The 27,994-nt window shown below is 46.5% G+C and overlaps 1 protein-coding gene across 3 annotated transcripts in view; it reads left to right on the forward strand.

Annotated features, from left to right (window-relative positions):
- EEF1D (eukaryotic translation elongation factor 1 delta) overlaps positions 1 to 27,994 on the forward strand; it is a 63,743-nt gene that overhangs the window by 4,617 nt on the left and 31,132 nt on the right. For 2 of the 3 annotated variants that reach the window (XM_070748389.1, XM_070748391.1), the window contains exon 2: positions 11,976 to 12,099. In XM_070748389.1, the coding sequence (XP_070604490.1) occupies positions 11,980 to 12,099 (120 nt within the window). In that variant the 5' untranslated portion in view covers positions 11,976 to 11,979. Of the gene's footprint in view, positions 1 to 11,975; positions 12,161 to 27,994 lie in introns of all 3 variants that reach the window. The other variant, XM_070748394.1, reaches the window with a different exon arrangement.

The following is a 27,994-nucleotide window of genomic DNA, read 5'->3' on the forward strand; positions in this document are numbered from 1 at the left end:
TGAAGCCAAACGCGGAAGTTCGCCTTTGGCGTTTGGCTTCAGGACTCAGCTGGGAAGTGGCGCGGCTGTTTTAAAAGGTCGCAGCCGGCCTGGGGGGCTTCCCAGCACCCCCCCGGGGGTTCGGGGGGGTGCTGGGAAGCCCCCCAGGCCGGCTGCGACCTTTTAAAACAGCCGTGCCGCTTCCCAGCTGACTCCCGAAGCCAAACCCGGAAGTGTTTTTTTTTTAATTAATATTTTTTAAAAAATCGCGATACAGTGATCCCTCGATTATCGCGAGGGTTCCGTTCCAAGACCCCTCGCGATAATCGATTTTTCGCGATGTAGGGTTGCGGAAGTAATAACACCATCTGCGCATGCGCGCCCTTTTTTCATGGCCGCGCATGCGCAGATGGTGGAGTTTGCGTGGGCGGCGGGGAAGACCCAGGGAAGGTTCCTTCAGCCGCCCAGCAGCTGATCTGCTCGTCAGCGCAGCAGCAGCGAGCAGACAAAGATCGGGTTTCCCCTTTGCGTGGGTGGCGGGGAAACCCCAATTCGGCTCCTCGCTGCTGTTGCGCTGCCGAGCAGATCAGCTGCTGGGCGGCCGCAGCAGCAGCGAGCAGACGAAGATCGGGTTTCCCCTTTGCGTGGGTGGCGGGGAAACCCCGATTCGGCTCCTCGCTGCTGTTGCGCTGCCGAGCAGATCAGCTGCTGGGCGGCCGCAGCAGCAGCGAGCAGACGAAGATCGGGGTTTCCCCGCCGCCCACGCAAAGGGGAAACCCCGATTCGGCTCCTCGCTGCTGCCGCGCTGATGAGCAGATCAGCTGCTGGGCGGCCGAAGGAACCTTCCCTGGGTCTTCCTCGCTGATGCCCCCGCTCGCCCGCCGCCCGCCGCCCACCAGCAAGGGGGGGAGAGATAGAGAAAGAGAGAGAAGGAAAGAAAGAGATGAGAGAGGGAGGAAGAGAGTGTGAGAGAGGAAGAAGCAAGATAGAGAAAGAGAGAGAGAAAGAAAGATGAGAAAGGAAGGAAGAGAGTGACGTCATCGGGTGGGAAAAATCGCGATATAGCATTTCGCGAAGAACGAGATCGTGAAAATCGAGGGATCACTGTATAGTGATAATCTTACAAACGCCTCATCGTACAGACTTTTCGAGATACAAATCCAGGGGTTAAGATTTTTTTGCCTCTTCTTACAAACTATTTTCATCTTACAAACCCACCGCCGCCGCTGGACTTCCTTGTTTTTGTGATGCTGCAGGGGAATCCCAGCAGCGCAAAAACGGGTACTTTGCTGGCAACGGAAGTCCGGAGGTGGGGTTTCCTATGGAGGGGAGCCTCAGGGGAATCCCAGCAGCGCAAAAACGGGCGCTTCGGTTGGCAAAAGGGGTGAGTTTTGGGCTTGCACGCATTAATCGCTTTTCCATTGATTCCTATGGGAAACATTGTTTCGTCTTACAAACTTTTCACCTTAAGAACCTCATCCTGGAACCAATTAAGTTTGTAACACAAGGTATCACTGTATTATATATTATATCTTGAACACCCAGTTCTTATCTAGAAAAGTTGGACTGTCCTCTGCGGGCCGGTCACAGACAGCGGGCGGGCCGCATCCGGCCCTCGGGCCGCATCTTGCCCAGGTCTGATCTAGACCAATTTCTTTTTGTTGGTAACTTGGCATGTCATCTTAACTGGTGGTCTCTATTTTTTCTTTAGCTTTCTAGCATACAAATAAACATTTTGTGATCAATCAATTTCTCAGGCATGTTTCTATTGATCCTGTAGCAAATAACCTGCCTTTTATGGATGAGAGCTTAAATTAAGACATTGCGCTGTTGTGAGTCTACAAATAGGTGATTTTTATGGTTGTCCACATGCACAAAAGAATATGGAGTATACATGTCAATTCATGTGCCTGGTTAGTTCCAGTGGGTTTGATGGTGGACGTCATAGCTTTACAAGTTGTACCCATGGTGTTTTATGGACATATTTTAAACAGACACCCCTCTCGATTGTTTACAGTTTAGCCCTGAAATGATCAAATAGCATTTTAAAATGTTTTTATGTATAGCTGGGATCTCATAGAGTAACATATTCCTACCTAGAGGAAAGATGGCTTCATAGTATAATTTATATATCTGACCTTAATACACTAAAACCCAGGCAAAAGTTAGGAGTTATTTTCATATATTTGTTATATTGAAGATTAATGTACATATTCATATTTGAAAAAGCGATCAAATGGATGTTAAATTTAATTCATTTAGTTCAGTAGGTTTGGCATAAGTATTACATTGAATAGAAGAATTACCTAATTGGGAGGAAGTTTATGAATGAGGAATTGGATGTAATAGCTGGATTACAAGTAAAATTAATGTATTCAGAATTTGAACTAAAATCCCATCATAGGTTTATGCTCGTGATTTGGAAACGTATTTTCATAACTGGACTTATTATTTTAAGTTTAAAATGGTAGAGAAATATAGCTCTTGGAGATATGGGAAAGGGTTTTTTAGTTCTACTGTGGGTAGGACGTTTTGGAAATTTGTTAACTTTGGACTTAAAGTAAAATGGAATTATGAAATCAGCAGAAATCAACAGTGGCTGGCTGGGGAATTCTGGGAGTTGAAGACCACCCAACTTCAGGCTGCCACGGTTGAGAAACATGGTTGTAATCAATGGTGTAATCTCAATAGTGTAATCTCAGAGTAATGTTACAGTACTATTCCAGCGATTTGTCATTTTACGTTCTTTTGTTACCTGTAGAAACAGTATTTTTCCTCTCCCTTTCTTCTCCTTTTAATGCTTTCTCTTTCTTCTACTTTTAATGCCTTCCTAGGAACCAGAAAGTAAGTATCCTCCGATAATACTGAACAGTTCTTGACTGGTTTACGCTAGAAGTCGTCCCGTCCCCGTGCTATCGTTTTGACATCCCTTAATCTCCTTTTCATACTTCTCTCTTTTTCTCCTTTTGATGTAACAGAGTGGTAGGACAAGAACAATTACGTTTCGGTTGGAGAAGCTGCAGTTCCATAACACGGACTGTTTATAAGCCTTCCATCCTTCGGTATAAAAAAAACCTGCTGATAGTTTTTGTATGCCACAATCTCCACATAACGCACAACGTAAAGGTTTTGTAGCACATATGTGGGTTCACCCCACTTTTGTTTAAAAAGTTGGCCCTTTGTTCTCAGGAGGTGTTTGCACATGACAACTAAGCCACATCAAGCTGTTCTGTCGGGCTGTCTGGTAGAATCCTCCCAAAAATTTCACAGGTACAAATTTCAGACACACACACGTTTGAAAATTCAAAACAATGTTCTTTATAATGAAAATTCACTTAAACCAAGCCCTCTTTTGGTATAGCAAAGAGCACTAGTCTCCAAACAAACTGGTAATTTGTACAAGTCCCTTATCAGTTCTGTGATACTTAGCTTGCAGCTGTGAGGCAATTCACAGTCCTTCTTTCACAAAGTGAAACACACTTTGCTCTGGTTTAGTTTCAAAGCGGGGAAAAATCAGCACACAAAAGGTCAAAGTTAGTAAAGCAGGCACGAAACACAACGATCAGATAATCCTCCACAATGGCCAAACCCACAGGCTGCTATTTATAGCAGCCTCACTAATGACCACAGCCCCACCCGACCACAGGTGGCCTCATTTTCTTTGATAATAATCTCTCAGTTGTTGTTGCCTATGTATCACTCTCCGCATGCGTGGCTGTATCATTAACCCTTGTTCCGAATCCAAGGAGGAGCTAGATAATTGATCTTCTGAGCTGTCTGCCCCACTCTCCTCCCTGTCACTCATGTCTTCTTGGTCAGAGGAGCCTTCATCAGCAGATTCCAACAGGAGCAAAACAGACCTGCAGCATGTGGATGTCTCCTCCACATCCACAGTCCTTGGGGCAGGAGCAGGGCCAGAGCTAACCACAACACCAAGCAAGCCATATTATGGGTTAGCATTATCTTCATTATTTATCCTTCCCATTCCCAAGGCCCTGCGAATAGCCATCAAAGCCATACAAAGAGCACTGTGAAGCCTTTTCCAATGATGGATAGAGCCACTAGGCAGTAGAGGTTTGCAGTCCGGGTTTCCTTTCTCCTAGAAAATGGGTTTGCTGCTTTATCTACCCTTGGAACATAGAGCCCTCTTCCGCCTTCAAAACAGTAACCCTGAAAAAGGGATCCTTACAAGACACATTTGAAATTCCATATAATAGCAGCTTTATTTAACAAGGGGAGAGTTTGATTTTTGGGATAGAAAGATGTCGCTGTGTTTTGTGCATTTTGACCGACACAAGCCAGCTGGATGTTAAAAGTTACCCTTGTATAAATTGGACCTCCTTCCTCCAAATGTTCTTAAACTTACTGCTATGACCTTTCTATAACACCTAATTCTAGGGCTGGTATCTTATTCTTTGATTTGCTTTAGATCTAAGAGAGATGGCATCCAAAATTGCCCAAGGGAATGTTAAGCCAGGAGCACAGTTTAAATGTTCCTTGTATGGCTTTGTATGTGAAAATCAACAACACAGTACAGTGGTACCTCGTGATATGAACCCCTCGTGATACGAACCTGGGGTTCGGAATTTTTTTGCCTCTATTTACAAACTTTTTTCGGCTTACGAACCCACCGCAGATCGCAAAATGGCGCTCTGATGGCCGCCACCGCCCGGCTGTCACCTTTTAAAACAGACGGGGGGCTTCTCAGCGTTCTCCCGAACCCGAACCCGATCTGGAGGCTGGAAAGGAGGTGGGGAATCCCAATAGGGAATTCCATGGACGGAGCTTTGACGTCTTTGTGACGTCAAAGCTCCGCCCATGAAATTCCCTATTGGGATTCCCCACCTTTCCAGCCTCCAGATCGTCTGAAAACGCTGCTGCCGATCGCAAAAATGGCGCTCCGCCGAGAAGCACCGCCGCCCGGCTGTAACCTTCTGAAACAGCTGGGCGCTTCTCAGCGGCCTCCGGAACCCGAACCCTAAAAGTTTGGGTTCGGGTTTGGGAAAACGCCGAGAAGCCCCCCGGCTGTTTTAAAAGGTGACCGCCGGGCAGTGGCGCCCAGCGGAGCGCCATTTTGTGATTTCTTTTCTCTCTTTTTGCACGCATTAATCGCTTTTACATTGTTTCCTATGGGAAACAATGTTTCGTCTTACGAACTTTTCGCTTTACGAACCTACTTCCGGAACCAATTAAGTTCGTAAGACAAGGTATTACTGTACTGGATTATAAACAAGTTAAAAGTAGGAAGGCACAGTAGAAAAAAATATATATTTACACTAGACCAGGGATATGCAAAGTTGCCTCTTCTATGACTTGTGGACTTCAACTCCCAGAATTCCTGAGCCAATCATGCTAGCTCAGGAATTCTGGGAGTTGAAGTCTACATGTCATAGAAGAGCCAACTTTGCCTATCCCTGCACCAGGCTAAAGCTACCATTACAAATCCTTGGTTTGTCTCCCCCGAGGTGGCATTGTGATGTCAAAGGCATTTAATGCCTGTCACAATTCCTTGGGAGTTCACATAATGCTTTATTCCAGGACTTGGCTCATAACAGCTTCCAGCTTTTTAACATCTCACTACAAATTTGTGATGGATACACTCAAGGTTAGACAAGTAACTTTTTCAAATTTGTAGTAGAGTGCTCCCTTTTCCAGTCTCCCAACAGTAAGTAGGAAAAATATTATTAAAAATAACCTGAGATGAAATGAACATTTTAAACAACACTTCGAGAGGAATGGCCTGACTTTTGTTCAGGTTAATGCCAAGTTATTTCATCTACATGTGGACCACAAGTTGTTTCCTTAGTGAGGCATCAAAATTGCCAATCCTATATATTTAAAACTGTCAAAAGACTCATAAATTCTTCCTTATTAGTCCTTAAGTTGAGTATCCAACGTCAGCAGGACTTTTTGGGAGCGTAGATTAATTTTGCCAATTACCAGATTCTTAAAATGCCCTTTAATTGAACAAGTCAGTATTTCCAGCTGAGAGCTAACTTTTAATTCTGCTTTATTTATGTGAAATATCCCCTTCTAGAAGAAACAACTGGCAATTTATGGGATGTTTTGGCCTGCACATTCTCTCCCCTTCTTCACCAGGAGGGATGGGACTGAATTTCTTTCAAAATAGGCAGTCCTTGCTTAGTGACGGCTTTGTATAGCAACCTATTTGCACTTATGATGATGATAAAAAAATGACGTTGCAATCAATCCTTGCATTTATGACTTTCAGCTTAAAATAATAAAATAACAAAATACAGCAAAGGGAAACCCAAACATAAAACTAGTACTAAACCCCCAAAGTTATAAAAACTAGGCATTCACATTCATTCTAACCACAGTCCATATCATCGGCGGGAGTGAAATGGTTTAAGAAATACGAGGCATTAAAAATAAAAATATTGTTGGCATACTAGAGAATGACAAGGGACAGAGCTTTATAAAACAATTGCCTTAAAGGCCTTTTAAAAAATGGTGCAATCCACACGACTAAGGCTTTGTATACAGGTAGTCCTCAACTTACAACCATTTGCTTAGCGGCTGTTGGAAGTTACAGTGGTGCTGAAAAATGACTTGCCCTCGGTCCTTGGCTTACCACCGTTGCAGCATAACCACAATCACATGAACAAAATTCGGGTGCTTGGCAACCAGCATGGATTTATGACGGTTGGAGCATCTCTGGGATCGTGGGATAGTTCTTTGTCACCACCCCAGCCAGCTTCTGACAAGCCATGTCAGTGGGGATTCACTTAATGACCGCATGATTTACTTTACTGCAATGATTAACCGTCGCAATAAAAGAGATGGTCAGATGGATCATGAGTCATTTAACAACCACGTTGCTTATCCACGGGAATTCTGGTCCCCAATTGTCATAAATCGAGGGCTATGTATTCAAGTAGTCCTCAACTTACAACAGGTTCATTTAATGTCCGTTCCAAAGTTACAACGGCATTTAAAATGTGACTTAAGGCCATTTAAGTAAACACAACTTGTTGCAGCATCCCCCCCTGGGTCACGTGATCAGAACTCGCCCGCTTGGCAACTGACCCGTATTTATGTCTGTTGCAGTGTACTGCGGTCATGTGATCCCCTTTTGTGAGTTTCCGACAAGCAAAGCCAATGGGGAACGAGATTCACTTAACAGCCGTGACACTCGCTTAACCACCGCAGGGATTCCCTTAACCACTTTAGTACAGTGGGGCAAGGCTCCCTTAACAACTGTCTTGCTTAGCCACAGAAATGTTGGGCTTAATTGTGGTTGTGTGTTGAGGACTACCTGTAAATGGTGGAGCTCGGGGGCATTGCATAAGCCTTTCCAGCCTTGCTCCAGCCACCCTTCCAGAGTTCCCACCCGCAGGGCCCATGCGCCCAGGTTGGAGAACGCCGGGACACCGCTCGCTGGTTGTGGTGTGTTATTTCAGCCACTGTACCTTTGTGCTTGTCTCTTCATGCTGGCGTTCCGTTCGGAAGATGAGAACCAGGAAGCTGCTGTGCCCCACCGAAAAGGTCTGGGTGGACAAGCCCAAGTACGACGAGGCTGAGAGGCTTCACTATGAACGAGAAGCAGCATTAGCCGCCTCGGCGGCCGGGTCTTGCCAAGAGTTGGTGACCGTCAACGGCTTCTGCCCCGAGGAAGTGTTGAAGGCGGAGCTGTGGCGGGTTGGCAGTGGTAAGAATCAGAAGAAAAGGAAGTATTCCCCCAAAGCCAAGTCTTTGCGGCCCAAAATAGATCCCGTCCTGGCAGGGTTGATGGCTGACCACGTCTGGTTTGACAAGCCTCGGTTTGACCAAGTGGAATCTGCCTATCACGTGACGCTCGCCGACTCTTTGCCCCCCGTGGTGCTTCCCGTCGTGGAGCCGGCTGCTGTGGTGCCTTGGTCCAAAGACGCCATCCAGTTTGAGGTCGAGCCCAGCGAAAACCCGGCCGTCTTGTGCTGCGCCCACAGCAGCCTTATGGCATGCCATCACGTCATTCAGGACGTGTGGGTCAACAAATTCCACTTTGACGATGCCGAGAAGGCCTTTGTGGAAAGGTCCCAACTCATGACGCTCACACACTTGCTCCAGCCCCCGTCCGTCCTGACCCTGGCCAGCGCCGGGCCCATCACACCAGACGAGGGCTATGTGACGGCCCTGGCTACTCCTTCCACCCCGGCCCACGTTGCCGATGCTGAGCGTCAGGCCCCCAGCGCTCCGCTCATCCCGGCGGGAGATGCGAACCAGACTGTGAACGGCAAACCTCCGGGTTCCAGCTTGCAAGCTCTGCTGTCCGAAGTCTGGCTGGAGAAGCCGATCTACGACGACGCCGAGCGGTTATTCTACGCCAACATGTTTGACGGCCACCCTCTGGGAAAGGTGAGGCTGCAGGAGCGTGGCCACGCCGACCTCTCCCGAAAAGGCCGGAAAGAGAAGAAGGGCCGGAGCAGCCTAAGGAAGCAGTCGATGGGCAAGCGAGGAAACAACGCCGCCATCGGGACACTGTCTCCCCAGGAAATTTCGGCAGCAACACACCCACAACGCCCCGCCTGGCACTTTATGCACCCGGATACCGAATCTTTGTGGTTCAGCAAGCCTACGTACGACAGTGCAGAAGCCGTCTTCTACGCCTCCCTCGCCCAGGAAGAAGCCAGCAGGCTATCGGAAGCCACGCTAGCAGCCAAAGCCACTCCGCCCACTCCGCAGCCCTCCGGCGCACCAGAGCCTGATGCTAAGTAGGAAAAGCACGGGTTGGGGGTGTTTGACAGGGGGGGGAGGGGGGCAGTGTTCTCAGTCCCAACATCCTAGCTACAAAGAATCACCCTCAGTGTGCAGAGGACGAGGGGGATGTTGTGCAACTGGTCACGCAAGGGCTAAGATAGCAATAGCACCTAGACCAGTGGTTCTCACCCTTTCTAATGCCGTGACCCTTAATACAGTTCCTCATGTTGTGGTGACCCCCAACCATAAGTCTAGTGCCAATTCTCCCAACAAGATGATTGGCCGGAAGGTCAGAAGGACGTCCCCACTGTAAACGCCCGATTGGTCAGATTGTAAAAATATGTTCCAAGGCCCCAGAATAGAAGCTTTAGTTCCTAACACCAGGAGAAATTTGTCTTTTCCCCGTAATCTTAGGCGACCCTTGTGAAATGGTCATTCGACCCCCAAAGGGGTCCTGACCCCCAGGTTGAGAACCACTGACCTAGACTTATATACTGCTTCATAGTATTTTTATAGCCCTGTCTAGAAGCCCTTTTCTAACCCTGGAAGTCTTTATGAGGATGTTGGATAACCATTTGTCTGAAGTGATGTAGAGTTTCCTGTCTAAGCGGCGGTGTGTGTGTGTTGGACTAGATGATCTCCAAGGTCCCTTCCATCTCTGTTATTATATTAAAATGGCTGAAGCGGTTTTCAGAGTCAGCCTATTCCCCCCCCCCCAAAAAAAACCAATCTGGGCCCTCCTTTTACGGACCTCGGAAGGTGGAATCAATCTTGAGACAGCCAGGATTGAACTGCTGGCATTGGGCAGAGGGCCTGCAACTGCATTCTAACCACTTGCATTCCTCCCTCGCTTCCCAATTAGCATTAGCAGTCAGACTTATACCGCTTCATGGTGCTTTACAGCCCCCTCTAAGCGATTTACAGAGTCGGCCTATTGCCGCCAACAATCTGGGTCATTTTGCCGCCCTCAGTAGAATGGAAGGGGTCAACCTTGAGCCAGTCAGGATCGAACAGCAGGCAGCCAGGCAGTCATCAGAGGTAGCCTGCAGTACTGCATTCTAACCAGTAGAGGGCTGCTGCATGGACGGTCCGGCACACAGTCCCAGTTGGAAAAATGGTGATGCGCACGCATCTCTGCGTCCCTGATATGTGCCTGTGTGAGCTTCTGCGCATGCGCAGGAAACGAAATCTCGCGTGAGGATGCTCGTGTGTGCACGATTTTGCCGATTTTCGGCGTTCTTTTTCTTCCGCGCATGTCAAAAATTGCTGAAATTTGGATGCGAGTGTTCTCGTACGATATTTTGTTTCCTGTGCATGCTTCCTGTGCATTTTCAGTTTCTGCGCATGTGCAGGAGCCGAATCATGCGCCGGTGATAGGGAGCCCTTCACTGATTCTAACCACTGCGCCACCGTGGCTGATGATGCTCCGTTTTGGCAAGGAGCATTATTGAAAAGGCAAAATTAACCCTTCATTTTTTTAGCAGAACCTAGAACTAAGGAGAAATTTCCTGACAGTTAGAAGAATTAATCAGTGGAACAACTTGCCTCCAGAAGTTCTGGGTGCTCCAACATTGGAAGAAGATGTTGGATAACCATTTGTCTGAAATAGTGTCGGGTTTCCTGCCTGACCAGGGGGTTGGACTAGAAGACCCCCAAGGTCCCTTCCAGCTCTGTGATTCCGTATTCTGAGAAGGCATTCCATGTGTTCCGAAGTGAAGGGTTTGGAAAGAGGTTGTCTCTTCCCTCTGTTGCGGTCGACTTGGGTGATGTGTGTACCAAGGGAGTCCCTGTGAGCTAGTATAAGATGAAAGGATGCTTCGTTCACTGAATCTAGATTTTAAAAGCGCCCCCAGCCCCTTGGGAGTCAAATTCATGCATCGCCTGAGTCTCCAAAAACTGCCCCCCCTAGTGACAGGGCGGAAGAACCTGCCGCAGCCGACTCACTGCGGGATAACTCAGCCTTACCAACTTCCTCCAAATTGTGGTTGCAAGTTGAATTGTTGTCATTTGCGTTTCATTCTGTCCCTCCTTTGACAACCTTTCCTAAGTGATTCCATTCCGCTATCCCTTCGATATTTGTGTAAATCTTGCCCCGGGACGAATTGGCCACTGTGACACGTTTTTGTGGTTTTCTCCTTGGTGTGTGTAGAACTGCTGCCTCACAAGAGGGATGCCAGTGGCCAGAGATGTTTTGAAGGATAAAACAACCAGGGATTCTTAGCTTGAGTTTTTTTAGGCTGGCCTGAATGGCATAAAATCAGATTTTGGATGTCTCTTGAGATAAAGTACAGTGGTATCTCGTGATACGAACCCGGGGTTCAGAAATTTTTTGCCTCTTCTTACAAACTTTTTTCTGCTTACGAACCCACTGAAGATCGCAAAATGGCGCTCCGCTGGGCACTGCCGCCCGGCTGTCACCTTTTAAAACAGCCGTTGGGCTTCTCGGCGTTCACCCGAACACCGAACTTTTCGGGTTCGGGTTTGGGAATTCCAATAGGGAATCCCAATAGGAAATTCCATGGACGGAGCTTTGGTGTCACAAAGACGTCCTTCCTGGAGGCCACGTTTCGGCCTCCAGGAAGGACGTCTTCGTGACGTCAAAGCTCCGCCCATGGAATTTCCTATTGGGATTCCCCACCTCCTTTCCAGCCTCAGGCATCCAGACAAAGGTTTTCCCGGAAAAGGTTTGAGAAGGTGCCTGTTGTAAATAATACAGGAAGCCTTATTCCCTTGCGCGGTTTTGTTCAATCCCTTGAGGGCTTATTGGTGCCAGGCTGTTTGGAGTTTACTGAGAAGGTTGGGATACTGCCAAGCCCATCGTTCTGTGCCGTTTAAGGATCGGGTGCTGCTTGTAGAGTTGGCTTCTACGTATTTGCTGAAAAAAAAAAAAAAAGAGGACCGGGACACAGAATTTTTGAACAGAATTTGTAACTGATAGTTGGGTTCCCATTCATTTTTCAAGTGTCAAATGTTTCGAATGATATGTCGTTTGCAGTTTGGTTAGTTTTTCCATATAGATCAAGGATAACCAAAGTTGACACCCTTAAGGCTTGTGGACTTCAACTCCCAGAATTCCCCAGCCAGTACAGCTGGCTGGGGAATTCTGGGAATTGAAGTCCACAAGCCTTAAAAGGCTCCAAGGTTGGACATCCCATATCTAGAGTGATGGGTTAGTGATTTCTTAACCAGGTGCAGCCCTGAGGGATGGAGAGGGGAAAGACTTGTGGTCATTCGGTGTCCCGATCCTCCAACCAAGTGCTCTCAAATAATTTATTTAACCTCCCCCTTCTTTGCAGAAAAATGGCCACCCACTTCCTCATGCACGAGAAGATCTGGTTCGACAAATTCAAGTACGACGATGCTGAGAAACGATACTATGAACAGATGAACGGCCCAGCCCACAGCCCTTCCTGCCAGCAGGTAAGATGCTGACCGTCTCCCCTGCCCAAGCCACAGGTGGCCTCTCATGTTATCTGGCCCAGTACTGTCCTGTGCACGGCCCTCGGAGCTAACCCACCGACTCAAAAATCCTTTATTTTATGATAAAATCAAACTATTGATATAAGCACACATAACAAAAAGCAGATTTTAAACGGCCAGGGGAAAAGAGTTATCTTTTTCTTTGGAGCTAAGCATCAACAATGTCCCGGAAAGGCACCAAACTGGGTCTTAAATAAAAGTCCATTCATCATTTAAGCATATCAATTTGCTCACCCAAGTCCCAGCCAACAAGCATCCTCAGAGAATGCCTTTTATTGAGGCAGAAATCATGGTTTTAAAGCCTTGTTCAATCGCGCACACACACACATCTCTCCCATTGAATGATGTTGAATCCCCACACGCAGTTTCCCAAGATCCTTTGCCTTTATACTGCCTGGAAGTGACACCACATCCCAAAGAGATAAGTCTGTAAACTAATACCTTTTACTGTGCAATTCCTCTTGCCTTCTCAACAATCTCCTATAGCAAGGATCTATCCAGTGACTATCCACTCTCATGTCTTTCTCATCCTCTGACTGGGACCCGCTTCCCCATTGTCACATCAGCCCCCTCTAGTGGTTCCTCAGGCCACTTTCTCCCTCACTCTCGCTGTCTGCATCAGCTGGCAATCCCCCTTGACCAAAGGTATCCAGAGGAGCCTGCCTCACCCTCCTCAGAACCTGACATGACCTGAGGTGGGCAAGGAGAACTCACAACAAATACAGTGTAATTGTAATCTAATTGTGAATACAGTGATACCTCATCTTACAAACCCCTCGTCATACAAACTTTGTGAGATACAACCCCGGGGTTTAAGATTGTTTCGCCTCTTCTTCCAAACTATTTTCACCTTACAAACCCAAGCCGCCACCACTGGGAATGCCCTGCGCTGCTGAGATTCCCTGTTGGGATTCCCCTGCAGCATCACAAAAACACGGAAGTCCGGAGGTGGGGTTTCCCACGGAGGAGAGCCTCAGGGGAATCCCAGCAGCGCAAAAATGGGCGCTTTCGGCTGGCAAAAGGGGTGAGTTTTGGGCTTGCACACATTAATCGCTTTTCCATTGATTCCTATGGGAAACATTGTTTCGTCTTACAAACTTTTCACCTTACAAACCTCATCCCAGAACCAATTAAGTTCGTAAGACGAGGTATCACTATACTCTACTAGTCCCTTCCGATCCATCCCAGCTTGTATTTTTCTCTTGCATTGATGTCTTCACAAGGCCTTGGTATTCTGACCCAGCTCTTCCAACAAAACGAAAACCTCTGTAGCTGACGCAATGATTCCTTTTATTAGGAGTGCCAGCAGCCCCGGCAAAAAAGCTTCTCCCTCACCGCAGGCTAACAAGCCTGTCCAGCAGGGAGATAAATACACTGGTCAAAAACACAAAGGGAACCCTCCAAGAACCCATCCTAGATCTGAATGAATGAAATATTCTCATTGAATACAAAGTTGAATGTGCACAACACCAGGTGAAATGGATTGTCAATCAGAGTTGCTTCCTAAGTGGACAGTTTGATTTCACAGAAGTTTGATTGACTTAGAGTTATATTGTGTTAAGTGTTCCCTTTGTTTTTTTGAGCAGGATAGGTGTCTGCCACATCTATTCATCTCCGCCTCCTGCCTTTGATCCCCAGAGCTAGGGTGGGGCTTTACTAGCAGCTGTGGTCTTCCGTCCAAAGCAGGCAGAGGTTGCAGCTTACCTCCGCTACCGGTCCTGATGTGCGCGCAGCTCTGGGTGATTGGTGATCGGTGTGTGCGCCGTTGGGGCGAGATTTGGCTTCTGTGCATGCGCAGGAGGCAAATATTGTGAGAAGACGCCGGGGTGCGCGAGATTTCAGCGATGCTTTTGCTTCCGTGCATGTGTGGAAGCAAAAAAATTGCCAAAATTAGTTTAGTTTTCGTTTTATTGGATTTATATGCTGCCCCTCTCCGAAGACTTGGGGCGGCTTACCACATATATACCAAAAAAAAAAAAGTACATTGAAATCCAATGAATTAAGATTAAAAGTTAAATTAAAAACTAAAAAAACAAGTGAAATAGACACATATCCATTCAATTTATTTATTTATTTATTAGATTTGTGTGCCGCCACTCTCTGTAGACTCAGGGCGGCTCACAACAATAATAAAACAATTCATGACAAATCTAATGATTTAAAAAACATTAAAAAAACCCATTACAGTGGAACCTCAAGATACGAACCTAATTGGTTCCAGGGGGAGGTTCGTATGACGAAACATTGTTTCCCATAGGAAACAATGTAAAGTCAATTAATCCGTGCAACAACAAAACCCCCCCTGCAAAAAAATGCTGCCGCCCGGCTGTCACCTTTTAAAACAGCCGGGGGGCTTCCCAGCAGCCTCCTGAACCCCAACGCCAAACCCCAACGCCAAGTCTGCACTGGCTGCCGATCAGTTTCCGGTCACAATTCAAAGTGTTGGTTATGACCTTTAAAGCCCTTCATGGCACTGGACCAGAATATCTCCGAGACCGCCTTCTGCCGCACGAATCCCAGCGACCGATTAGGTCCCACAGAGTGGGCCTTCTCCGGGTCCCGTCAACTAAACAATGTCGGTTGGCGGGTCCCAGGGGAAGAGCCTTCGGCCCCGACTCTCTGGAACCAACTCCCCCCAGAGATTAGAACTGCCCCTACTCTCCCTGCCTTCCGTAAAGTTCTTAAAACCCACCTTTGCCGTCAGGCCTGGGGAAACTGAAACATCTCCCCCGGGCATGTACAATTTATGCATGGTATGTTTGTGTGTGTGCTTGTTAGTATATTGGGGTTCTTTTTAAACTTTTTTAAATATTTAAATTTATTTGGATTTGTTACGATTTGTTTATGCCTTGTTGTGAGCCGCCCTGAGTCCGCGGAGAGGGGTGGCATACAAATCTAAAAAATAAATAAATAAACAAACAAACAAACAAACAAATAAATAAACAAACCCTCCACGCACTTCGCCCTGAATGCCTCCTGGCTCAAGCCGGCGGCGGCAGACCGCCTTTGGGTTTTTGGCTCGGGAGGGGGAGCAGGAGGACCTTCCTAACTCCCTCCCCCCCCAGCCAAAAACCCAAAGCCTGTCTGTTGCCGCACGGTTTAGCCAGGACAGGAGCGGCGAAGTGACGTGGAGGAATGCGAAGCTGAAACCGGGCACTTTGCCGCTCCTGTCCTGGCTAAACCGTGCGGCAACAGACAGGCTTTGGGTTTTTGGCTGGGGGGGGGAGGGAGTTAGGAAGGTCCTACTTTCCCCCCCCCCCAGCCAAAAACCCAAAGCGGCCTCCCGAACTTTCACTGAGAAGCCCCGCCCCCCGGCTGTCACCTTTTAAAACAGCCGGGGGGCTTCTCGGCGGCCTCCCGAACGCCGAACCCGGAAGTTCGGGTTTGGCGTTCGGGTTCAGGAGGACTCTGAGAAGCCCCCCGGCTGTTTCCAAAAGCAACAGCCGGGCGGCGGGGCTTCTCGGAGGCGGCGGCGGCGGGTTCGTAAGACGGAAAACGTTCGTAAGAAGAGGCAAAAAATTTCTGAACCCCGGGTTCGTATCTCGGGTTGTTCGTATGGCGGGGCGTTCGTATCATGAGGTACCACTGTATTAAAGCAGACATACACACAAACATACCATACATAAATTGTATAGGCCCGGGGAAGATGTCTCAATTCCCCCATGCCTGACGGCAGAGGTCGGTTTTAAGGAGTTTACGAAAGGCAGGGAGGGTGGGGGCAGTTCTAATCTCTGGAGGGAGCTGGTTCCAGAGAGTCGGAGCCGCCACAGAGAAGGCTCTTCCCCTGGGTCCTGCCAAACGATATTGTTTAGTCGACAGGACCCGGAGAAGGCCCACTCTGTGGGACCTAATCGGCTGCTGGGATTCGTGCGGCACCCACATTTCCTCTCACAAGATTTTGCTTCCTGTACATGCGCAGAAGCCAAATCTCGCTCTGATGCGCATGCAGGCCCGCCAGTCACCTGGAATTGCGTGCACAGCTCCATTTTTGCTACCGGAACGCCATCCCCTGTCCTGGTTCAGGTAGGAACCTAATACTGGTCCCAAGGACCAGCCCATAGATTTCCACTCCTCTCCTCTCCTCTGCCTAATGCACATCCATGTTGCAGGCATAGGACCCACCCGTTCCTCCTCTTCCTCATCTGCCACCTCGAGACCTGGGGGCTGTTGATTCCATCTGAGGGCTGACGGACAGCCCAGGCTCTGCCTCTTATCTCTCTCTGCCGGCCCCGTTCCTTCTGACTCCCACGAGGCCTCCTCCTCCTCTGATTCAGCAGTTGGAGGGGCCTACAAGCCAAAAAACTTTGGAAACCCATTTCTGCCCACCCTGCCCTCCCAGTTTTGGTTCCCCTTGGAGGGTTACCTGACGAGAAAGCCCCAAAGAGCTGATGGCAAGATTGGTCCTTTGTCTCCCAACGCAACCAGCGAGTACAAATTGCGTGCCGTCTCTGTAACTTGATTCTTAGAGAGTATTTCTCTGGCCTTTTTTGAACTCGGTTCCATTGTCAGTCATCCTTTGAATTGGGTTCAGTTTGAACTTCCCAATAATTTCAGGTCTTTGGCCAGAGGTGGTGGGAAGCACCAGGGAAGGCCTGCCATCTTCGGCATTACCGGTGCGCCCTCCAATGCTATCATGGCTGCACATACACCCATTGGTGTGAGATTTTGCTTCTGCGCATGTGCAGCAAACAAAATTTCATGTGAAGACGCTTGCGCGAGTGAGATTTTGGTGATTTTTGCTGATATTTTTGCTTCCGCGTATGCGCAGAAGCAAAAAACCGCCACGTTAGGGTCTTCACATGAGATTTTGCTTTCTGCTCATGAGCAGAAGCGAAATCTCATGCGGGGGTGCGTGTGCATGTGTCGGGAGCATGCAGCTGCGCACATCCTCAAAATCGCTACTGGAACTGGGCCGCACCTTCAAGGAGAGTCAAGGAAACGGTGGCTGGTTCAGCTCCTCTGTAGGGATGGCTCAATTCCCGCGTAACCCTCGGGAATAACATGCAGGTATTCCTTGACTTACAACCAGAACGAGTTCCAGAGTTTCCTTTGCTGAGCGAGACCGTTCTTAAGTGAGCTTTGCCCCATTTTACAGCCTTTCTCGCCACAGTCGTTAAGTGAATCTCTGCCGCTGTTAAATTAAGATTTAAGATTCATTAGATTTGTATGCCGCCCCTCTCCGAAGACTCGGGGCGGCTCACAACAACAACAACAACAATACAATGCATAGAATACAAATCCAATAGAGTTAAAAAAACGAGATGCAAAACCCATAAATATTAAAAGCAACCATTACTGCACAATCACACCATTCTCATGTATTACAGTCAGGAAAAAAGGTGGTGGTGGGAGAAGAGATAGTTATTCCCCCCCATGCCTGGCGACATAGATAGGTCTTTAACATCTTGTGGAAGGCAGGAAGGGTAGGGGCAATTCAAATCTCCTGGGGGGAGTTGATTCCAGAGGGCCGGGGCTGCCACAGAGAAGGCTCTTCCCCTGGGTCCCGCCAAACGGCATTGTTTAGTCGACAGACCCGGAGAAGGCCAACTCTGTGGGACCTGATTGGCCACTGGGATTTGTGTGGCAGAAGGCGTTCCCGGAGTCACAAGATTGTTAAGTTGAATCTACTTCCCCATGGAGTTTGCCAGAGAGGGTCGCAAACGGGGTTTATGTAACCACGGGATGCTATGACCGTTGTAAATATGAATACGTTGCCGAGGGTCTGAATTTTGATCAAGTGACCTTATGGGGGGATATGCTACAACGGTCGTAAGTGTGAGAAATGGCCTGGAAGTCACTTTTCCCCCACTGCCGTCGTAACTTTGGTTTCTAAAGGAATGTTTCTAAGCCAAGGATTACCTGAAACCCGTCAATCAGAATACTAAATGCAGGTGGTCCTCGACTTACGATTATCATTGATCCCCCTCCCATTTCTGTTGTTAAATGAAACATTTGTTTTGCCTCCTTTTACGACATTTCTTGCCAGAGTTGTTAAGTGAATCATCGTAGTTGATGTGCTACTAATGCAGTTGTTAAGTGAATCTGGTTTTCCCATTGACTTTCCTTGTCGGAAAGTCTCAGAAGGGGAAATCGCACGACGTTGCAACCGTCACAGGTACATGCCAGTTGCCAAGCATCTGAATTTTCAATCACGTGACCATGAGGACTCAGCAACAGTTGCAAATGTGAAAAAAATGGTCACAGCCTCACTTTTTTCCAGTGCCGTTCTCATTTTCAACAGTCACTAAATGAACTGTTGGTAAGTCAGGGATTTGCTGTCCCTCGAAGGGGGAGGTCATATAAATCCAATTAATAAATTAATAAATTATCTGTATTTATCATAGTCTGAGATCCTGGCTCACCGCTATTGGACTCCTGTTTTTAACAGGAAACCTTGATTAAATAGTTTAACAGCAACTCCTTCATTCTCTGCCCTTACGGGAGAAATCCCAATTTTTTGCATTGACTGTGACCATTGCCTACCTGTCTTCTGGGACAAGCCAGGATTCCTTGTTTGAGCTTCAACAAAACTGGCTTATTAAGGGCCACGACAGAGACCTCTAGCCAAATCACACCACTGTCCCTCGAAACACACACAAATAGACGTACACACTCCCATTTTAAAGCCTCTTAATGACTTATGGAACCCCACTTCATGCTGCTTTCTTAACTGCTCTTTCAGGATTAAAAAAAAACAAAACCCTTTTTAGTCTATTATTATTATTATTATTATTATTACTATCATTATCATTATTATTATTATTATTTATTAGATTTGTATGCCGCCCCTCTCTGTAGACTTGGGGCGGCTCACAACAATAACAAGAACAATGTAAGAACAAATCTAATAATTTAAAAAACGCTAAAAAACCCATTATTAAAAGCAAACATACACACAAACATACCGAGTCTGCGGAGAGGGGCAGCATACAAATCTGATTAAACTTAAACTGTATAGGCCCAGGGGAGATGTCTCAGTTCCCCCATGCCTGACGGCAGAGGTGGGTCTTAAGAACTTTATGAAAGGCAAGGAGGGTGGGGGCCGTTCTAATCTCCGGGGGGAGCTGATTCCAGACGGTTGGGGCCGCCACAGAGAAGGCTCTTCCCCTGGGTCCCGCCAAATGACATTGTTTAGTTGATGGGACCCGGAGAAGGCCAACTCTGTGGGACCTAACGGGTCGCTGGGATTTGTGCGGCAGAAGGCGGTCCCGGAGGTATTCTGGTCCTGACCCTAGCTTTCAGTCCACATATTTCTTGGTGATCTCCCATCCAAATAGTCACCAGGCCCAATCCTGCTTAGCCTCCCACCCCAGGCATGCTTTGATGCCTTCAGAGACCTTGCTTACCGCTAATTTTTTTTTTCATGAAGTGAAATTGGCTCCAGACAGTATTGATCGAAGTCAGCGACTCCAATCCCTCCTAAAAAAGGCCAGCCGTAGCAAGACCTGCCCTTCTTCTGGGACAAGCAAATGATTCCTGGTTTGAGCTTCAACAAAACTGTCTTATTTAAAATAAGACCTCACTGTGGGGTCCCAGCAGAAGGAACAACTTCTTGGGGCAACTATTTTGTTTCCATCTCCTTGATGTTGCTTAGCTTCTGAGAACTGCCCTCCCACCCCACCCCAGCCCCATCTCCATGCAGCTGCTACTGGTCTCCAGTGGTTCTCCTGGTTGTGTGTGGGGACATTGCAAAGTGTGTGTGAGTGCCTTGTTTTCCTTGGCTTGTGTACTCACGACTCCAAAGATGCCTATAACAAAAAGGAATCTTTGCAGCTGGTGGTTGAACTGTGGGGTCCTTGTTGTGCTCTCTGAGCTTGGTGGTTTTCTCACAGATGTTTCAAGACACAACTAGGGAACATTGTTAAGGAGTGTGCAGAGTGATCGCTGAGTTGTCAAAAATACACATACACAGGGGAAGCGTGGAGTTATCCAGTTGATAGCCCAGAGATACGAGTAATAGTTCAGTCGGACAAACCAGATACATTAAGTGTATAAAATAGTATTTACTTTGGTAAATATCTTAGTCAAGAACCGATCTAGTCATAGACAGTTAAATCCGTCATTACATATACGGTGGTACCTCTACTTACGAACTTAATTCTTTCCATGATCAGGTTCTTAAGTAGAAAAGTTTGTAAGAAAAAGCAATTTTTCCCATAGGAATCAATGTAAAAGCAAATAATGCATGCGATTGGGGAAACCACAGGGAGGGTGGAGGCCCTGTTTCCTCCCAGGAGATTCCTAGGGAGGCCTCACGGAGGCTTCTCTTTGCCTTTTCCAGACCTATTTCCTCCCAGGAGATTCCTAGAGAGGGTCCACAGAGGCTTTTCCCCGCCTTTTCCGGTCCTGTTTCCTCCCAGGAGATTCCTAGAGGCCCCACGGAGGCTTCTCCCTACTTTTTCTGGCCCTGTTTCCTCCCAGGAGATTCCTAAAGGCCCCACGGAGGCTTCTCCCTGCTTTTTCTGGTTATAGTTTCGGAGGCTCAGGTTTTTAAGTGAAAAATGGTTCTTGATAAGAGGCAAAAAAATCTTGATCCCCCAGTTCTTATCTAGAAAAGTTTGTAAGTAGAGACATTTGTAGGTAGATGTACCACTGTATCTTCAATGCAATTTAATACACATATATCCATCACCAATTAAAATACTCAATATACGTTAATACTTAATTTCATATCCCTTACTTTCGGTATATATCATTTATTTCATGCTGCCTCCTTTTCTAATTTTGTCACTTGGATTACACAGATTGTTTCGTTTTCTAGTTGAATTTAATGCTATTGCTTACTTCCTCTTGTTAGCTGTTTTCTCTTGTCCAAGAAAACAACCTGAGCCATTATGCTTCAATCTTTTCCTTATTTCCTTACTAATCATCATCATTATTTTTAACTCCTATTTTCAATGTTTTTTTTTTAAATCCAAGTTTACCTATTCTCAAAAAGAAAAAAATAAACAGAAAAAAACAAAGTCCATTCATATTAAATATTTTATGCATTATGTCTAACTAACATCGATTACATATGTTCTGTCGAGCTCTCTGGTAGAATCCTCCCAAAAATTCACAGGTACAAATTTCAGACACACACGCGTTTGAAAATTCAAAACAATGTTCTTTATAATGAAAATTCATTTAAACCAAGCTCTCTTTTGGTATAGCAAAGAGCACTGGTCTCCAAACAAACTGGTAATTTGTACAAGTCCCTTATAAGTTCTGTGATACTTAGCTTGCAGCTGTGAGGCAATTCACAGTCCTTCTTCCACAAAGTGAAACACACTTTGCTCTGGTTTAGTTTCCAAGCGGGGAAAAATCAGCACACGAAAGGTCAAAGTCAGCAAAGTAGTCATGAAACACAAGGATCAGATAATCCTCCACAATGGCCAAACCAACAGGCTGCTCTTTATAGCAGCCTCACTAATGACCACAGCCCCACCCAACCACAGGTGGCCTCATTTTCTTTGATAATAATCTCAGTTGTTGCCTATGCATCGCTCTCCGCATGCGTGGCTGTATCATTAACTCTTGTTCTGAATCCAAGGAGGAGCTAGATACTTGATCTCCTTCTGAGCTGTCTGCCACACTCTCCTCCTCCCTGTCACTCATGTCTTCTTGGTCAGAGGAGCCTTCATCAGCAGATTCCACTGGGGGCAAAACAGGCCTGCAGCATGTGGATGTCTCTCCCACATCCACAGTCCTTGGGGCAGAAGCTGGGCCAGAGTTAACCACAACAATATACATGGCAAAACGAAAATTATTTGAATTCCTCAAGCTTAAATACAGTAACTTTTAAAATTCTTTAATCATTAAACTATATCTTCCCCTTTCATGTTACAAGCATATCATTTTAAATTTAATTCAGCAAAATCAAGCTTATGTCAAACTATTACATTGTTAATATATTTTCCGAAAAAACCTTACTAAATTATATCATCATTTTCACCTTGTCAACTATATCTACAAATAGTTAATCATTATTTCATGAAAATATTTCAATACATTTAAATAGTTTCTAAAACACTTCACTTCTCTCTCTGAAGAAAGAGAATGAAAAAATCAGGGAAAGGGACAATAATCTAGCAAAGCACAGAAGACCCCTCCACTCTTAGCACTTCTTAGGGCCTGGAAGAAAGGCAGAAGATAGAATAGAATAGAATAGAATTTTATTGGCCGTGTGATTGGACACACAAGGAATTTGTCTTGGTGCAGATGCTCTTAGCGTACATAAAATAAAATATACATTAGTCAAGAATCATGTGGTACAACACTTAATGATTGTCATAGGGGTCAAATAAGCAATGAAGAAGCAATACAGTGTTCCCTCGATTTTCGCGGGGGATGCGTTCCGAGACCGCCCGCGAAAGTCGAATTTCCGCGAAGTAGAGATGCGGAAGTAAATACACTATTTTTGGCTATAAACAGTATCCCAAGCCTTCCCTTAACACTTTAAACCCCTAAATTACAATTTCCCATTCCCTTAGCAACCATTTAGATTATTACTCACGATGTTTATTTATGAAAGTTTATTTAAAAAAAATGTTTTTTAAAGGCAGACGAAAGTTTGGCAATGACATATGACGTCATCGGACGGGGAAAACCGTGGTATAAGGGGAAAAACAGCAAAGTATTTTTTAATTAATATTTTTGAAAAACCATGGTATAGACGTTTCGCGAAGTTCGAACCCGCGAAAATCGAGGGAACACTGTATTAATAAAAATCTTAGGATATAAGCAACAAGTTACAGTCATACAGTCAACATGGGAGGAAATGGGTGATAGGAAGGATGAGAAAAACTAGTAGAATAGAACCGCAGATTTAGTAGAAAGTCTGACAGTGTTGAGGGAATTATTTGTTTAGCAGAGTGATGGCGTTTGGAAAAAAACTCTTCTTGTGTCTAGTTGTCTTGGTGTGCAGGGCTCTGTAGTGACGTTTTGAGGGTAGGAGTTGAAACGGTTTGTTTTGAGGGTAGGAGTCGAAACAATTTGATCAAGATGGTTTCACCGTTAGGGCTGAAAAAGGCTCGGCTGAGGAAGCAGCAATGGAAGAGGCAGCCAAAGGGAAGATGGCTTTGCTAGCAAAGCAGGAAGCATTAGGTAAAAATGCTTGGTAAAAGCTATGCAGTGGTACCTCGTCTTACAAACACCTCTTCTAACAAACTTTTCGAGATACGAACACGGGGTTTAAGGGTTTTTTTCCTCTTCTTCCGAACTATTTTCATCTTACGAACCCAAGCCGCCGCCGGTGGGATGCCCCGCCTCCGGACTTCCGTTGCCAGCCGAAGCGCTGGGATTCCCCTGAGGCTCCTCTCGCTGGGAAATCCCACCTCCCAAATTCCGTTGCCAGCCGAAGCGCCCGTTCTTGCGCTGCTGGGATTTCCCGTCATTTTTGCCAGTGCTGCTGTGAATAATAATAATAATAATAATAATAATAATAATAATAATAATAATTTATTAGATTTGTATGCTGCTCCTCTCCGAAGACTCGGGGCGGCTCACAACAGTAATAAAAACAGTATAACAATGGAACAAATCTAATAATAAAACCTCAACAATTAAAAACCATACAGCACATACACATCAAACATGAAATATAATAAGCTTGGGGGAGGTGTCTTAGTTCCCCCATGCCTGGCGATATAGGTGGGTCTTAAGTAACTTGCGAAAGACAAGGAGGGTGGGGGCTGTTCTAATCTCCAGGGGAAGCTGATTCCAGAGGGCCGGGGCCGCCACAGAGAAGGCTTTTCCCCTGGGGCCCGCCAAATGACATTGTTTGGTCTATGGAACCCGGAGAAGGCCAACTCTGTGGGACCTTATCGCTGGGATTCGTGCGGTAGAAGGCGGTTCCAGAGGTATTCTGGCCCAATGCCATGTAAGGCTTTAAAGGTCATTACCAACACTTTGAATTGTGACCAGAAACTGATCGGCTGCCAGTGCAGGCCATGGAGTGTTGCAGAAACGTGGGCGAATCTGGGAAGCCCCACGATAGCTCTCGCGGCCGCATTCTGCACGATCTGAAGTTTCTGGGCACTGGAGGGGAGCCTCAGGGGAATCCCAGCAGCGCAAGAACGGGCGCTTCGGCTGGGAAGGGAAGTCCGGAGGCCGGGATTCCCAGCAGGGCAAGGCAAAAGGGGTGAGTTCTGGGATTGCACGCATTATCTGCTTTTACGTTGATTCCTATGGGAAACATTGTTTCATCATATGAACTTTTCTACTTGCGAACCTCATCACGGAACAAATTAAGTTTGTAAGACGAGTTACCACTGTATTTGGATGCAAGACGCACCCAAATATTTACTTACTTATTTGACTTGTATGCTGCCCAATCCCTCAGGACTCAGGGCGACTTACAACAATAAAACAATACAATAACAAATTAAAGTCAAATATTAATAGCAATAAAACCCTTAAAACGTAACCGTGTTTCAATTATTAAAACAATAAAACTCCTAGACCAGTGATGGCAAACCTTTTTTTCCTCGGGTGCCAAAAGAGCGTAGCTGCGCACCATTGCACATGTGCAAGAGCCCACACCCATGATTAATTTGTTTTAAGTATTAGATTTGTACCGTTTCTTGTTGTGAGCCGCTCTGAGTTCTCGGAGAGGGGTGGCATACAAATCTAATAAATAAATAAATACATATATAATTCAATGCCTGTTTCCCCAACTCCCAGAAGGCCCTCTGGAGGCCAGAAATTTGTATTTGTATTTGTATTTATTAGATTTGTATGCTGCCCCTCTCCAAAGACTCGGGGCGGCTAACAACAATATAAAAAGACAATGTAAACAAATCTAATATTAAAAAACAATCTGAAAAACCCCAGTTTAAAGAACCAATCATACAAACAAGCATACCATGTATAAATTCTATAAGCCTAAGGGGAAGGGAAATTTCAGTTCACCCATGCCGGACGACAGAGGTGGGTTTTAAGGAGCTTGTGAAAGGCAAGGAGGGTGGGGGCAACTCTGATATCTGGGGGAGCTGGTTCCAGAGGGTCGGGGCCGCCACAGAGAAGGCTCTTCTCCTGGGCCCTGCCAAACGACATTGCTTAGTCGACGGGACCCGAAGAAGGCCAATTCTGTGGGACCTGACCGGTTGCTGGGATTCATGCGACAGAAATGGCCTGTTTCCCAACTTCTGGTGGGCCCAGTAGGCTCGAAGTTCTTACTCTCCAGGCTCCAAAGGCTTCCCTGGAGCCGGGGGAGGGTAAAACTGCCCTCCCCCATCCCACTGGAGGCTCTCTGGAAGCCAAAAACGCCCTTCCAGAGCCTTTGTGCGAGCCAAAAATCAGCTGGCCGGCACACATATGCACACTGGAGCTGAGCTAGGGCAACAGCTTGCGGGCCAGCAGATATGGCTCCGCGTGTCACCGGTGGCACCCATGCCATAGATTCGCCATCACTGTCCTAGACCAGTGTTTCCCAACCTTGGCAACTTGAAGAGATCTGGACTTCAACTCCCAGAATTCCCCAGCCAGCATTCGCTATGGAGACAGGGCATTCGCTGGCTGGGGAATTCTGGGGGTTGAAGTCCAGATCTCTTCAAGTTGCCAAGGTTGGGAAACACTGTCCTAGACTAATCAATACAATCATTTCCTCACACATACCAATCGAAACATTTTAGGGAGGGGAAAGTTGCAGTCTTATTTTATTTATTTAATTATTGGATTTTATATGCCTCTCACTCCGAAATGGACTCTGAGCGGCTATACTCCGCTCCAAGTACACTCGGAAAAATATGGCACTCCGTGTTTTTATACTCCGAAAAATAAGGTAACTTCCCCATCCAGCTACTGGTAGTCCTCGATTTATCCACAGTTCATTTAGTGGCTGCTGAAAGTTTCAATGGCACTGTAAAAAAAGAACTTACAACTGTTTTTCACACTTAACGGCTGTGGCAACATCCCACGTGGTCACGAGATCCTAATTTAGACTCCTGGCCAACAGCTGTTGCCATAGTGGGGGATCCCCTTCCTCAACCTTCTGGCGACCGTATTTCATACTTAACGACTGTTGTGGCATCCTTGTGATCATGTCATCAAAATTCAGACACAAAATTGTGACCAGGTTGCAGGGTCCCTGGGCCACCTTCTCACAAGCAGAGTCAGTGGGGGAAGCCCGATGCTCTTTTTCACAGCCCTGTGACTCGCTTAACAACTGAGCACCTGCGGCAAGAAATGTTGTAAAATGAGGCAACATAAGAACCTAAGAAGAACCATGTTGAATTGGCCCAAAGCCCATCGAGTCCAGCCTTCTGTGTCCCACCAATTGTCCATGGGGATCTTGAGCAGAAAGAGAAGGCAAGACCCCCCTTTACCTTGACCCCCAACAAATGGGACCCAAGGGAACCCTGCCTGCCTCAACCAACACATAGGCAGCACTTGGACATCCGTTTCAATAACCACTGCTACACTTGGCATCCATGAATCTGTCTAATCCTGCCTTGAAGCTCTCCAGTTTGACAGCTGTCACAACCTCTTCTGGAAGGGAATCCCATCAACCAAGGACCCTCTGGGTGAAGAAATATTTCCCTTTATTTGTCCTCACTTTCTTACCTGTGAGCTTTAGGGAGTGGCCCCCTTGTCTTAGTATTGTGTGATAGAGAAAATAATTTTTCTCTATCCACCTTTTCTATCCCCTGCGTGATTTTATACACTTCGATCAAGTCACCTCGCTTAACAAACTCGCTTAATAAACTTCTTCCTAAGCCACCTTAGGAAGGGCTACCTGTATTTCTGCCACTTAAAGTACTTGTCGAAGAGGATTTTAACACACACACAACAGGTGAAAACAACTTTGGACGCAAAACTCCCTGCTACACGCACACGCATGAACAACACTGCACCAAATGCACACTGGCCATGATAGGTGTTCAGATGCCGTCCACGGGTGGGACAAAACGCCAAGTCCGAATTGTGAAGGCGGGGCTGAAAAACAAGCTAGCAGACATATTGAGCCGGTCCAAAACAGACAGCGCCCCCTGGAGGGAAGGAGGCTTCGTTGATTTCCTAGCTAGGACAAAAGAAAGGAAATATTATACCCATAAATTAGACCAGAGGTCCCTGTCCGTTCCCCCCCCCCCCCCAGGCCACTCACCACTACTGGGTCCTGACCCATTCAGAACCGGGCTGCACAAGCAGCTACCCAGCAAAACCTCCAACCTTGGCAACTTTAAGCCTGGAGGACTTCAACTCCCAGAATTCCCCAGCCAGAAAAAAAGTAGGTTTGGTTTGGTTTGATTGGATTTGCTCCAGCCATTAATTTGAAGTTGAATGAGTGGGAGTGTAGGGTTTTTAAATGGTTTTTTTAATTCAAAAAAATAAACTTTATTCAACAATTAAAAATAAGCAAAGTTCACAGACATGTTGAATGTTGATTGAGGTTTTAAATCAGTGGTTCTCAACCTTTCTAATGCCACGACCCCTTAATACAGTTCCTCATGTTGTGGTGACCCCCAACCATAAATCTAGCGCCAATCCTCCCAACAGAGCGATTGGCAGGAAGGTCAGAGGGACAACCCCACTGTAAACGCCTGATTGGTCAGATTGTAAAACTATGTTCTGAGGTGCCAGGATAGAAGCTTTAGTTCCTAACATCACAAGAAATTTGTCTTTCCCCATGGTCTTAGGCGACCCCTGTGAAGCGGCCGTTCGACCCCCAAAGGGGTCCCGACCCCCAGGTTGAGAACCACTGTTTTAAATCTTAAATGGGTTTTTTAAGATTATTAATTGGGTTTTTAAATTTATTTAATATTGGAATTTGAATTTGTTTTTGAATTCTCTACTTTCATATGTTAGTAAGCTGCCCTGAGTCCTCGGAGAGGGGTGACCTATAAGTCCAGTCAAA

Source organism: Erythrolamprus reginae, chromosome 3 (assembly GCF_031021105.1).
Source record: "Erythrolamprus reginae isolate rEryReg1 chromosome 3, rEryReg1.hap1, whole genome shotgun sequence".
NCBI lineage: Eukaryota > Metazoa > Chordata > Lepidosauria > Squamata > Dipsadidae > Erythrolamprus > Erythrolamprus reginae.